Source organism: Cucurbita moschata, unplaced genomic scaffold (assembly GCF_002738365.1).
Source record: "Cucurbita moschata cultivar Rifu unplaced genomic scaffold, Cmos_1.0 Cmo_Scf00001, whole genome shotgun sequence".
Lineage (NCBI taxonomy): Eukaryota > Viridiplantae > Streptophyta > Magnoliopsida > Cucurbitales > Cucurbitaceae > Cucurbita > Cucurbita moschata.
In genome coordinates this window covers 4,882,879-4,896,021 of record NW_019268517.1, presented here as the reverse complement: position 1 = coordinate 4,896,021, position 13,143 = coordinate 4,882,879, and the positions used below count along the sequence as shown (strand labels likewise).

The 13,143-nt window shown below is 33.9% G+C and overlaps 1 protein-coding gene across 1 annotated transcript; it reads right to left on the bottom strand.

The window, feature by feature from the left end:
- Positions 1–1,275: 1,275 nt before the first annotated feature.
- LOC111442366 lies at positions 1,276–5,180 on the bottom strand. Its single transcript, XM_023079787.1, has 8 exons — positions 5,107–5,180; positions 4,593–4,759; positions 4,244–4,353; positions 3,614–3,763; positions 3,291–3,523; positions 2,146–2,256; positions 1,728–1,772; positions 1,276–1,626 (listed from the first exon to the last, which is right to left on the bottom strand). The coding sequence occupies exons 2-8, from the start codon at positions 4,696–4,698 to the stop codon at positions 1,467–1,469; spliced, it is 915 nt and encodes a 304-aa protein (XP_022935555.1). The 5' UTR covers positions 4,699–4,759; positions 5,107–5,180; the 3' UTR covers positions 1,276–1,466.
- Positions 5,181–13,143: the final 7,963 nt, after the last annotated feature.

Here is a 13,143-nt window from a genome sequence, read left to right as displayed (position 1 = left end):
TCACCTTTTGAGATTGTGTATGGATTTTATCCTTTAACTCCTCTAGATTTATCACCTTTGCCACCTAATATGTTTGCTAATGATGCAGCTTCTCCAAGAGCCGAATACATAAAAGAAACATTCACAAAGACATAAAAGAAAGAATTGAAAACAAAAATAAAAAACTAGTCACGTGCAAGAATCAAGGAAAAAAAGAAATTGATTTTTAAACAAGGTGACTGGGTTTGGGTTCATCTACAAAAGGAAAAGTTTCAAAATCAGAGAAAGTCTAAACTTCAACCACGAGGAGATGGTCCTTTTCAAGTACTAGAGCAGATCACTGACAATGCATACAAGCTAGATCTTAGAGTTGAGTACAATGTAAGTTCTACTTTTAATGTGGTTGATTTGACTCCATTTGATGTAGGAAATGAATACCTTGATTTGAGGACAAATCCTTTAACAGTAAGGGAGGATGATATGAATTCAACTACTGACCGTTTGCATGTACCCGAAGGACCGATTACAAGAAGTAAGGTTAAGAAGATTCAAGAGGCCTATAAATTACATCTTCAAATGCTAGCTAATGTACAAGTTGAAACAAATAATTTTGAGTCCAAAAATCTTTATAGCATTAGCCTATCAAATCAGGAAAATAATGAGATGGCTGAGATTAGAAAGTGATTAGAAGATTTTTGCCTTTGGTAGTTGAACTACCAATTAAGACAATTTATGTCATGCCTTATTTTCTTCAATTTGTATTTATTAACTTTTATTGGTAGTTGTAGCTGGTAGATGAACTCCATTATATTTGCGTTATCTTTTTGGCCTATTTAAAGGCATGCAATATTCATGTTGAGAATCAATTGTTGAATACAAACAAAACCTTTGTATTTTCTTGATACCCTTTTGGTGTAATTCTTTTCAAACCTTGCTTTAGGTTTGATGTTTCAACCGATTCATTGGATTAGTTTTGATCAAGCTAATTATCTAGAGTGACCCTAATAGATTTAAAGTTTAATTTATTATTCATCTTCTAACCAGCTCATGGTTGGAATCAATTCGCTAAATTAGCTTTCTTTGTGAAAGTTTACAAGGATTCTAGAAGGACCTCTAGTTTTGCAAAATCCACCATTGTTCGCGCTTATCACATTTTTTTCATTAATTAAGTAATGGTCGACTAAAATATTATTTTTAAAACTTAAAAAAGGCAAAATAAACATCCAATAGACAACAATCCCTACCCTAGAAGACAAAAATTATATTTCGACCAATTTTCAAGCTAAGACTAAAAAATAATAAAATTTGAACCAAAAGGTTGATAAGGAAAAGTGAAGTATTCAAATGTTGGAGAGAAGCGTACCTGAAAATGCAAAACGAAGTTTGGATTAAAAGGCATGCAATATCAGATGCCGTTTCTTACTGATATGTACGCACAATTACAATTCTTTTATTTCCTTGAGTTGATTGATTGGCTGTGTCACAATTTACAAGACAATGGCCTGTGCATGACATTCTGTAACGTCCATCCTCAACGAACCCCACACTCCACTGCATCTCTCCCACTTTTGCTGCATACTTGCCAAAAATGCCTCCGCCCATGCCTCCTTCGCCCCTCCCATGCTCAGTTCATAAGGCACTGTGAAACTGATGTACAAATTCATTTAGGAAGGCAACAGCCAATATACATCATATCTATATCTTGCATAATCATAGCTAGACATTTGAACTTTTACTTTCAAAATTACCTTAGAAGCTCTTCAAGCTGAGATCCTTTTGTGGAGGCATCATTCCTGCAGTGAGTTCAAAATGACACTCGACAAAACGTTTCTAGAAGTAAAATACTTTCAATAAGCAAAAGTAGTTTCAGAAGAACCATTTACTCTATAAGTGAAAATCCATAGCTCAACAGTACGAAAAGAACTAGACTACATTATTGTTCTTCCAAATTGATTTTGAACCTCTAAGAGATTTGACCTGGATAATAATTCCTTCATACTACGGAAGGGACATGGCAGATATCTCAAGTATGGTACTCTTACAAAAATGAAGAAATGGTACTCTCAAGTGTGTTTTTTTATCATGTCTAGGGTTGAAACAATTTTCCTTGAGTAGATTTTCTATTATGATCATTTCGTGGGACAAAACAAATTAGAAATGGCATACCTGCTTACTGATAGTCTGAAGATGTGAAGAGGCTTTGCAGAGAGATTGTAAGTAGCCTCAGATATGTGCTCTTTGTGAAAAAGGTATACAATTGGATAGCCAAGAAGCCATCTACACCAAATAAAGTATCGACTAATCACAAACTAAACTCAGTTTATCAAAACAATGAAACTAAATCCTATATTACAAATCACATTGAATGTTCATTAATTTTTTTTTTTTTTTTTTTTTTTCCTGTTCATGAAGGAAAAAAACATCAGAGAAGAGATATTAGACAAGAAGTGCAGAGTCAGCCTACGGGCTGGGGTGAGCCATACAAGAGGAAGTCTACAAAGCAAGAGCCGTCAGTCTAAGATTGTCATTGATCTCTTTAAAGTTATTTATTTATATTTGACGTTAATAATTCATTCTCGCCGTAGGGTCAGATATAAAACAGGACAAAGCAAAATTTCTGAACCCTAGAAGCTAACAAAAAATTGCTCCAACTAGAACTAACTAGTGAAGTGCAAGTTACAAAAACAGTTTTCCAATTAGTTATATGAGAGGAGAGATTTTCCTGAAAGATCCGCTAAAGGATTTAAAATTCATCTGTTAAAGTCTCTTTAGTCAGAGGGTGGTTAATCTCTACTTATTAAGTAAATTCTCATCTCTACCTACATCATTCCACAATTATCCATTGAGGTTCCTTGACAATGTCAACTAACATCAGGTTGCGTTCCTACTACATCCAAAATTTTAAGTCGGACAATGCCATCTGGTAGGTTCTTGACTCATTTAGTTGATGTAGCACTCAAAATCGTCCTACAACTAAAATACTACAACCACCCTTAAAAGTTCTCTATTTATAATCATTTGGAGAATCAAATAAATTACAAAAATATAAAAAGAGTAATAAATGAATACAAGATATTTGCCTATAATAAAGGGCAAAAATAATAACTATGGTAAGCCGTAATGGAAGGCAATATTTGCCTCAATAGAAGATCAAATATGATATATGTGGTAAACTATAATTCAGGACTAAATATTCTTAACAACAACCAACCCCAACTCGCAGCTACAAAGCTCAAGATGCCTCTTAGGCAGTTTATGAGTCTTACGAATGTATAAAACAATAAAGGGTACGTGGGGAAATAAAGAATTACCCATTTAAAGTTGGCAGAGTGATTTCAGAATGTTCCAAATGGTTAGTAAGATCAATGACAGAAGACTGAGAATAAATCCCATGAAAAGAGGATCTGGTATTCGTTACGTGGTTTTCCCCGAGCGATGATGATGGGTCATTTTTCGTTTCATCTAGAGAAAATAAAGATGAAAACAACTTTTGAATTGATTTAAACTGCAAACCCAGTGGGCTTTGATCAGCATCTACTAACATCTGAGGCAAAAAAGACAAAAGGTAATCACCAATATGGGTAAATGTAGCACCTCAAAAATTGAAAGATGAATATCAAAGAACACTGCAAACCTTGGGGGGATCCTGTTCAATGTCTACAAGGAGCAGTGTTAAATTGGAATTTAAACTTGATTGAACATGCTCACCAAGTCCTTGCACATGTATCAGATATATCATATCCTCTATGATCATTACCTTAAGATTCTCAAATATATGTAATTCCTGCATCAGTTTAAAAACATCCAAATTAGAAAAGTTGCAGTGCAGGACATTAAGATAGATAAAATGGTCAAACTTTAACTTACCATACAAAAAGTACAAGCAATTTATAAAGGATTTTAACTATTTTTGCACGCTCATGTGTATGTATCTTGTTTTCATAATTGTTTTTACTATAACACTTAAATAGATGTAAGATCTCCAGTACAATTCATTCAAACACTTCATTTTACAAGACTAGCACCCCTTATATGACCACAACTTTATTGTAGCGATTGAACCTCATTCATGGAATCTTAGAAATTTGAGATTTTATATTCACTGTGAAGACAATTTTTCTAGGCTTCAGTTTCATTCCCTTCACTGAAATAACAAAGAAATTGATTCTAATATATGTCCAAACGATGTTCAGGACGTAAAGACATTGAGCAGCATAATTGATAAAACAACATAATCTATGCAACCAACAAATATGTAATAAACCTTTTGAATTAGTTCTAGAAGTGAACAAAGCCGCTGTTGCAGTTCAGGCATCTTTCCACCATAGTCTATCATTACAACTGGTCTCATTCCTGTACACAGAGCTAAGATATCTGCACCATAAAAACAAGCAGTGATCAAAGGGGGACGCGTGGACAAGAACCTGTAGCTTATGAAACTTTGTGCCATAAAGCAAATGGTTTTCAAGCTCGAAAACTTTTTAAGTATGCAATAATCGAAACGCATCAGCATGTTGAGTATAAAATTGAAATCCATTAACAGAAGAGGGGGAAATGAAGTGGTAGGAAGCAACTAAAAATTGAAAGGGGAAGAAGGGGAACAAGAAATTGACCTATTTGGAGGCGACGCTTGGCTGGAAATTTGAGACGCCATTTGATTCGAGAAAGAGAGGAGTCCAAAACCTTCAATGCTTCGTCCACTTCTCTTGCCTCCATCATTCCGCGTCATTCATCCATTCAAATGGAGTTTGATCATCAAATTTTAATATGGGTTTTTGATCCTTTGAAAATAAAAAACAAAAAATGATTGTAAATTTTAGATTGATTTAAAAATTGCCTAATTACAGTTTTCATTATATATATATATATATATTAGAATCTTTTAGATTTATAATTCTTCCAAATTTAACCATAAATTATGAAACATTTCTAAACTTTATAACGCCGTCATTTAAACCATACTAAACCCTACTATTTAGTTTTCATTATTTGACGTTAAAAGACTTGATAACCTAAAAATTCAACTTACTTTTGGCAACACATCTAATTTTCACATGTTGAAGAGGAAGAACATAGCGAACAAAATAAAATAAAAATTTTTTAAAAATTCCACATTGGCACGGTGATTGTCACACACGTTCCCATAGATAAGTTATTAGAAGAATTTGAGTTTGAGTGTAGCAATGGATTTTGGAATGAAGAAGAACTTACATTCTCCTAAAGGGTATTTATATGAACCATTTTATGGTTGCATGGGCTCTTTTTCGAAGTAGGTTGAAAGGGAATCAACCATGCCATATTAATATTACAGAGCCAAAGGCTCATAGGGTCACAATCGTACTAGGAAGAAAGTAGATTGTGACTCCAAGTGTAGATAGATAAGAGGCGACAAATAAGTGGCACTCATCCAACCACGCTAGGGTCGAGACAAATAAATGTCATGGTTCGAGTGAGGATGATGATGAATCATTTAACACACAAAAAGAGTGTGCATGAAAGCCAAGTTAAGGTATAAAAAAGATTGGCGGCAACAATGGCAATAAGAGTGTTAGAGATAGGCTCGAAGAGGACAGGGTCCTAAGGTATAACCTCAAATGTTGGGATTTTAACATAAGTTTCAGCATACAACTTGAGTTAAAGTATGTTTATATGAAACATGAAAACTCACCAAATTTGGTGTCAATCAAACACCCGATTAATGTTGCACGAGGCTTATAACAGTTTGCCAAAATCATGTCTACTTCAGATAGACCAAAACTGCTTCAAAATATACTATAGAGAGAGGCATGGTGTTAACTTTCCACCACCTTGAGTTATGTGACCTACGTGAGCTACCTCAGCACATGCATGTGTCATAATGTGAATGAGCGTTGTAAGAAGAACATCTTGGCCATCTTCCTTTAAAAATAGATTTTCGAGTACAGTGTTGAACGATATAGGTGTGCCAACACTACAACCCAGCTTTTGAGTCAGAGGTTGGTATATAGGGCTGCTCTCTAATTCGATATCTAGAAACGACTTGACAACATAGACCTAAGTGATCATATTTATCCTTGGGAACCATCACAAGTATAGCTAACCTACATTTGAACTAGAATGTCGTGTCAGCCAACAAAGCCTAGAAGAAGGTGAATGAATGATATAGGTGTGTTGACATTGCACCCAGCCTTTGAGTCAAATGTTGGTATATGAGGTCGCTCTCTAGTTCGATATCTAGAAACGACTTGGTATAGACACAGGAGAGTTCATGTCTTGATAGTACTCAAATGGATGGATGTTTGAGGGGTCCCAGTGATAAAATAGACTCATAGGTTGATTCTCAACAAGCATGTCCAAGTGAGCAACAAAGGTTGATGACATGAGACTTGGGATGACCATATTGTTGGAAATCAAAACAATGAGATGAAGGGCGAAGTAACATTTGAAGGATCTTGACCTAGAGTGGAAGCAAGGCCAAACCTTAAGACTTGACCTAGTGTAGAGATAAGTCAGCTAGAGTCACAATGAGTGAAAATGCATACACGATGAACATGTATGACCAAACAAGTTTAGTTCTTGCATGAGTTGTGTTCACTCGGTGAAGGAGAATGATAAGGCAACCATAATCCTCAGCCCAACGATCCAAGCTTTTGTTGAATCAAGAACCCTTGAATCAAAGTAATTAACACATCCTTATACAAAATTTGGATCAACCAAGAGATAAAGCTAGAATTAGATTACTTCTTATGATTGAAGATCTAGAAACTAGATTAGGAACCTTGTTCTAAATTGAGTCACTTCACAATCGAACTTGATCAAGGCTTGATTGAATGGCTCAGATGCAATTCTACCACAAGAATTGCCTGAAACTTAGAAATGACAAAATTGATGCTCGAGTTTCTAAGAAAAACGTCTCAATTCGAGATCTCAATTACATTTATCCACCAATCTGAATTTTACATAACATAGTGTGGGTATTTATAGTCTTCCGACAAAAGACGCTTGTGGCCGAGATTTAATCTCCATAGAAGTCAAATTGACTATTTGACCATTACATAATTTATCAAATTAAAAATAATATTTTTTAACAAATGTTGATGTGCTTGAGTAACTAAGTAGATAGGTTTGAAATTAATTTAGCTTTGCGTGCATATGTTTGAACCCTATGGTTATATTTTTTAATCTTCTTGACATTTTTTAATCTTTCAAAAATCTCTTTTTAGTATGTAGTAAACCAATAACAAATTTAATAGATATATTAGTGACTATATATTAAGCTTTTTTTGCGCTACATCATGCTTCATCTTCAACCAAGTTCTTTCGTAAACCAAGAACAAATTTAATAGATATATTAGTCTGTTTGTTAGGTACATTCAAAAGAGTATATATTAAGCTTTTTTGCGCTACATCATGCTTCTTTTTTGTGCTTATGAACGGTACATTCAAAGGAGTATATAATAAGCTTTTCTGCGCTTATGAACATCATGCTTCATCTTCGGCCAAGTTCGAACCCTAATGTTGACATTTTTTATTTTTAATCTTTCAAAAATCTCTTTTTAGTGTGTAGTAAACCAAGAACAAATTTAATAGATATATTAGTTTGTTTGTTAGGTACATTCAAAGGAGTATATATTAAGCTTTTTTGCGCTTATGAACATCATGCTTCATCTTCGGCCAAAAGAATGTTTATGTAACATCTTATAAACTTTATTAATCCTAAGTTGTCCTATTAAGACACTACCATGTGCTTCTCTCAAAAGCAAATCTTTCATAGAGCATTTAGGAATATAAAGCATATTTTGTTGGGTTTTATGTCCTAAAATTCATAGTTGGTAAACAAAAATATATTCTATTTTTAATAAAGTTATTATTGATGTTTATTTAATAAATATTGTTATTAAATAAAATGAATTTTACGATTATTAATCTAAATCCAATAAACTAAGAACACTCTGACTATAGTATGATTACTTGAACTATATGTAGAGATATAAGAGTGGATCAAGTTCAAGTATATAGTCAAAATGATCTATAGTACAGGGATAAGGCTAAGTACCTTATCCTGGGGACACTATAGATGCAGCCCACTTTTGTATATGATATAAACAATGTGATCACTAAATTGTACATGCGGAGACATGTGAGTGGGGGTGTCCTATGCAATGAGTATTGCATAAGATCGGACCATGAAGAAAATCACTCTCACTTTATAATGTCGTTTACTATTGAGACTGATTTTTTTTTCTTCATTCGATGGCCTAGGTAACTCGATCTTAATCCTGAGCTAACCATGAACTCCTATTTATTCAGAATTATCCTTAGATTTGCATGGGTGAGAGTGGCTTGAGTTCGCCGACTCAATAAGCCTCCCATTTTAGGGGTAAGACCAGGTGAATGGTTGAGGACGTGGGGTGCAAAATGGAATTCGCTCCTACCCACTTTTAGGAATAGTAGAAAGGTAGTTCCCTTAAGTACTAACTTCAAGTCTTGAACAAGGGGCGCCACCCTCTCATTGGCCTGAGAGGAATTTGGTTTACTAGTTGGACCACAAACCAATTGTTCACTAGAGGATCAGTGAAACATAAGGAACAAGAAGTAACTTCAGGAGTAAAACGGTAAATTGACCCAACTCTAGTTACGAACAACCTGTGAATGATCGACTTACTAATCATGGTTATATCAAATGGACAGAAATATATTTATAGTGAGGGGACTTCAACTACTAGACTATAGTGAAGTGTCCTAGTAGTTAACGAATGTTGGTTAACAAGGTTAATGAGTTTAGCCGGTTAATCTCGGATCGCTGGAGCCCATGATCTATAGGTCCATTAGGTCCCCCTGCTAGCTCATATCGAACTAAACCATAGAACAGTGTGACGAGTGAGTTCGAAGTGTTCGAATTCAGATTAGGGAATATGCGCTAAATATATCGATATATTTAACTGCATTTTTGTTTTATTTACGAATTAAACACAAATAGAGAATCGGAGATATTTAAATAAAATTTAAATATTTTAATCAATAGGTGTCGAAATTGATTGAGATTGAAATTTGAATTAATGTTAAATATTAATTAAATTCTTTAATTAATCATTATATTACTTTAATTTGAAAAAGTCAAAAGGTTGACTTCACTTAAAAATTCTAGGTTTGAGTTAGATGCATTTTGAGTGTCAAAATTTGGTTTAATCAAACTTGGATGCTTGACAAATAACCCAACAAATTTGAGTGGAATTTTGAGTGTAAAAAATTTGGTTAAATAAAACGTGCATGCTTACCACATAATCCCACACATTTGAATAGAATATTGAGTGACAAAATTCGGTAATCTCAAATTTGCATGAACATGCAAATATGACTCTATAAATAGAGTGATCAAGGTATATGGAACTTCTCCTTGAAAAAAGCTTGGGAAAGTCCCTCACAAATTCTCTCTTCACATATACTAAATCCCGTCTAAGTTTAGTCACTCACCGGATTTCACAATCCCGTTCTAAGGCCGGAGAATAGTAGGGAAGACATAGTGGTGGTTCGAAATCGGTTCGTGAGGAAAAAGGAATTTGAACTACAAAAGGTTAGTACTCAAACTCCTTGAGTTTTAATACTTATGAACATGCTAGTTAATTTACTATAATTGATGTTCTAAGAGTGTCTAAGATCCAAATTGCTTCCTCATGTGTTATAACAACACCATCATACTTTTCATAATTAAATATTTATGAAACACATAATAATCATCCACAGGTCTTTTTTTTTGCAAGACAAGATGCATAAATAGTTCTAAAGTCATCATGTTTCATCTTCGGGCAAAAGAAGTGTTTATGTAACATCTTATAAACTTTATTAATCCTAAGATGTCCCATTAACGCACCACCATGTGCTTCTCTCAAAAACAAATCTTTTATAGAGCATTTAGGAATACAAAGCATACTTTTCATAATTAAAGATTTATGAAACACGTAATAATCATCCGCTGGTTGTTTTGTAAGACAAGATTCATAAATAGTTCTGAAGTTTTGGTCATCTCTATGAAACACATAATAATCATCCACAATTTTTTTGTAAGACAAGATAATAAATAATTCTGAAGTCTTGGTCATCTCTATGTAATTCTATAATATGCTCAAATCTAAGAATTTTTGCACTAACAAGAGTGAAGAGATTGTACCTTTTAGATAACATATCACCTACCATATTATCCTTACTTTGTTTATATTTGATGACATACGAAAATGTTTCAATAAATTCCACCCACTTTGCATGTCTATGGTTTTGTTTGCTTTGACCTTTCAGATATTTTAAGCTTTCATAATCAAACTGGATCACAAATTCTCTAGGGCATAAGTAGTGTTGTCAGACTTACAATATATGAACTAAAACAAAAAAAAAAAAAATCTTTACTATAGGTAGGTAGTTCAATGCTGCCTCATTTAGGTTTTCACAAACATACATTAAGGGCTTTCTATCTTGAATTAGAAGAGCATTTATGCCCAAAACATGTGCATCATATTCAATTTCAAAAGTTTTATCAAAGCTAGGCAAAATAAATAATGGTGCATTACTTAATTTCTTCCTAAGAAAATTGGATGCATCCTCTTGCATTTCCCCATTTAAAAACAACATTATTTTTCACTAAGTTATTAAACCTATAAGCTAGCTAACCCATAAAAACTCCAAACTTTACTTGCAATTTTTGGTGTTGGCAAATCACGGATGACTAGAACTTTTTTCTTTATCTCTTCTACTCTCTTTCTATTCTGTTTTTACCAACTATAAAGTCAAGAAAGTGAAAATTTTCCATGCAAAAACTACCATTATTAAAATTAAATTTCTTTTTCGATGTGTAATCAAAACTAACTTAACATACTCCACATGCTTAGCCAAAATCTTCAAATAAATTATAATATCATCAATATAAACTACAATATGCTTTCTCAAATATTTTCTCAAAACATTATATATTAAGCGCATAGGCGTACAAGAGCATTAGTTAACCCAAAAGATATAACAAGTTATTCATACAATCAAAACTTAATTTTGAAAGTTGTTTTCCATTCATCTCCTACATGCATTCTAATTTGATGATATCTAGATTTCAAAATAATCTTTATAAATAGACATGAATTCTGCAATAAATCAAACATATCGTCTAGCCTAGGAATAGGATGTTGATACTTTACAGTGATTTTGTTGATGACTCTATTATCCATGCTCATGCGCCACGTTTCATCTTTCTTTGGCACCAATAAGTCTCGTATAGAACATTGATTCAAACTTTCTCGTATATAGCCCTTCTCCATGAACTCCTCCACTTGCCTCTGAATTTCTTTAATCTTAGTTGGATTGACTCTATAGGATGGCTTATTAGGAATGACAGAACCCGGAATGAAGTCTACTTGATGTTCAGTACCTCTAATGGGAGGTATTTCTTTAGATATTTCATCTTGAAACATGTTTTCAAATTCCTGTAAAAGAGATTGAAACACACTAGGCAAAGACAAATATTTATCGTTAGAGACCAAATATCCTTCCTTGTACATAAGTACAAAGATTGATTTTTGTGAAAACCTTCTGACCTCTCCAACTCTAGCCAAACAGCTCTCCATTTTTTTCTTCAACTTCATCTCTTTTTTCATTCTTCTTTTCACTATAACTCTTTGATTTTTCTCTATTTTTTCACTCAACTCTTGTTTTTCTTTCAACTCTTTTTCCTTTAACTCTTTCTTTTTTTCCTCCAACTTTAATTGATCATCAAATATATTTACACAACTCAAAGGTACAAGAGTGGTTTTTCTACCATTTTTTACAAAAGAATACCTATTCAAATAGCCATCATACATAATCTTCCTGTCAAATTGCCATGATCGGTCAAGCAATATGTCTCCAACATGCATTTGTAAAATATCACAAAGAACTCCATCTTTATATTTTCCCAAAGTAAAAGATATTAAAGCTTGAGAAACTACCTTCATTGTTCCGCTGTCATTGAGCCATTGAAGCTTGTAAGATTTAGGATGGCGTTGGGTTGAAATTTGCAACTTTTTGATCAGCATGGTACTTACGATATTGCTGCAACTTCCACTATCAATTACAAGACTACAAGGAGTCCCCTTGACTAAACATCTTGTGTGAAATAGGTTGTCTCTTTGATCATCAACATCATTCTCTGTGATTTGAGTTTTAAGAAGTTTCCAAATGACTCCCATCTTCGAGTTCCTCCTCATTCTCCTTGATTTCTTCTTCAACTAGCTCATCCTGATCACTTCCCTCATTATCTGTGACAACTTATCCCTTCTTGATGATCATGACTCTCTTGTTAGAACAATCACGACTAAGATGACCAATTCCTTGACATTTCCAACATTTGATGTCTCTATTTCTTTCTCGAACCTCCTTATATTCCTATGCTTGGAGATCTCAACTTTGTTCTTCTTGTCAAGATCATACTTGTCTCTAACTTTGAAATCTATCTTTTCAACATTTGCGTTCTTTTTCCAAGTGTTAAAAGTAGTAGACTTTGAAATGTCATGCCTCTTGGAGTTCTCCTTCTCCCAAGCTAGTTGCCCTTCGATTTTGACAGCAAGGTGTAACAATTTTTGCATATCAAAGTACGCTTGCCTATCCACTTGATGAGCAAGTTGTCGGTTTAACCCACCAAGAAATCTAGCCATTGTATCTTCCTCGTCTTCATCAATACATGCTCTATTCATAAGAGCCTGCATTTCTTTGTAATATTCTTCAACACTTTTGGATCCCTGTTGCAAAGTATAGAGTTTTTGCTCGAGTACTCGAGAATAATGCTTAAGAATGTACCTTTTTCTCATTAATGTCTTCAATTCCTCCCACATTTCCATTGGTTCTTCATAATTTCTCCTCCATTCTGATTTCAAAGATGTCCACCATATAATGGCGTAATCACAAAATTCAGTCATAGCAAGCTTCAACTTTCTTTCTTTACTGAAAATTGTTGCAATAAAAAACATGTTCAATTTTGCTCTCATATTGCAAATACTCCTCTGGATAGATCTCCCATAGAGAGTAGGAATTTTTAGTTTTACTCCCCCGACACCTCTTTCTTCTCCTCTCTCATACTAGTACTCCCTCTCAATTCTTTTTGGTGCTAAAATTTCTCTGCCCTTTCTTCTGACTTTTCCTCTCCCTCGACCGACATCTCTCCTTTCCCTA

Coding starts and splice junctions, on each gene's coding strand:
- LOC111442366 (XM_023079787.1), bottom strand. CDS start 4,698: ATGATGGAGGCAAGAGAAGTGGACGAAGCATTGAAGGTTTTGGACTCC. Junction 4,354..4,592: donor CAAGCGTCGCCTCCAAATAG/GTCAATTTCTTG, acceptor TTTATGGTGCAG/ATATCTTAGCTCTGTGTACA. Junction 1,627..1,727: donor CAGCTTGAAGAGCTTCTAAG/GTAATTTTGAAA, acceptor TTTGTACATCAG/TTTCACAGTGCCTTATGAAC.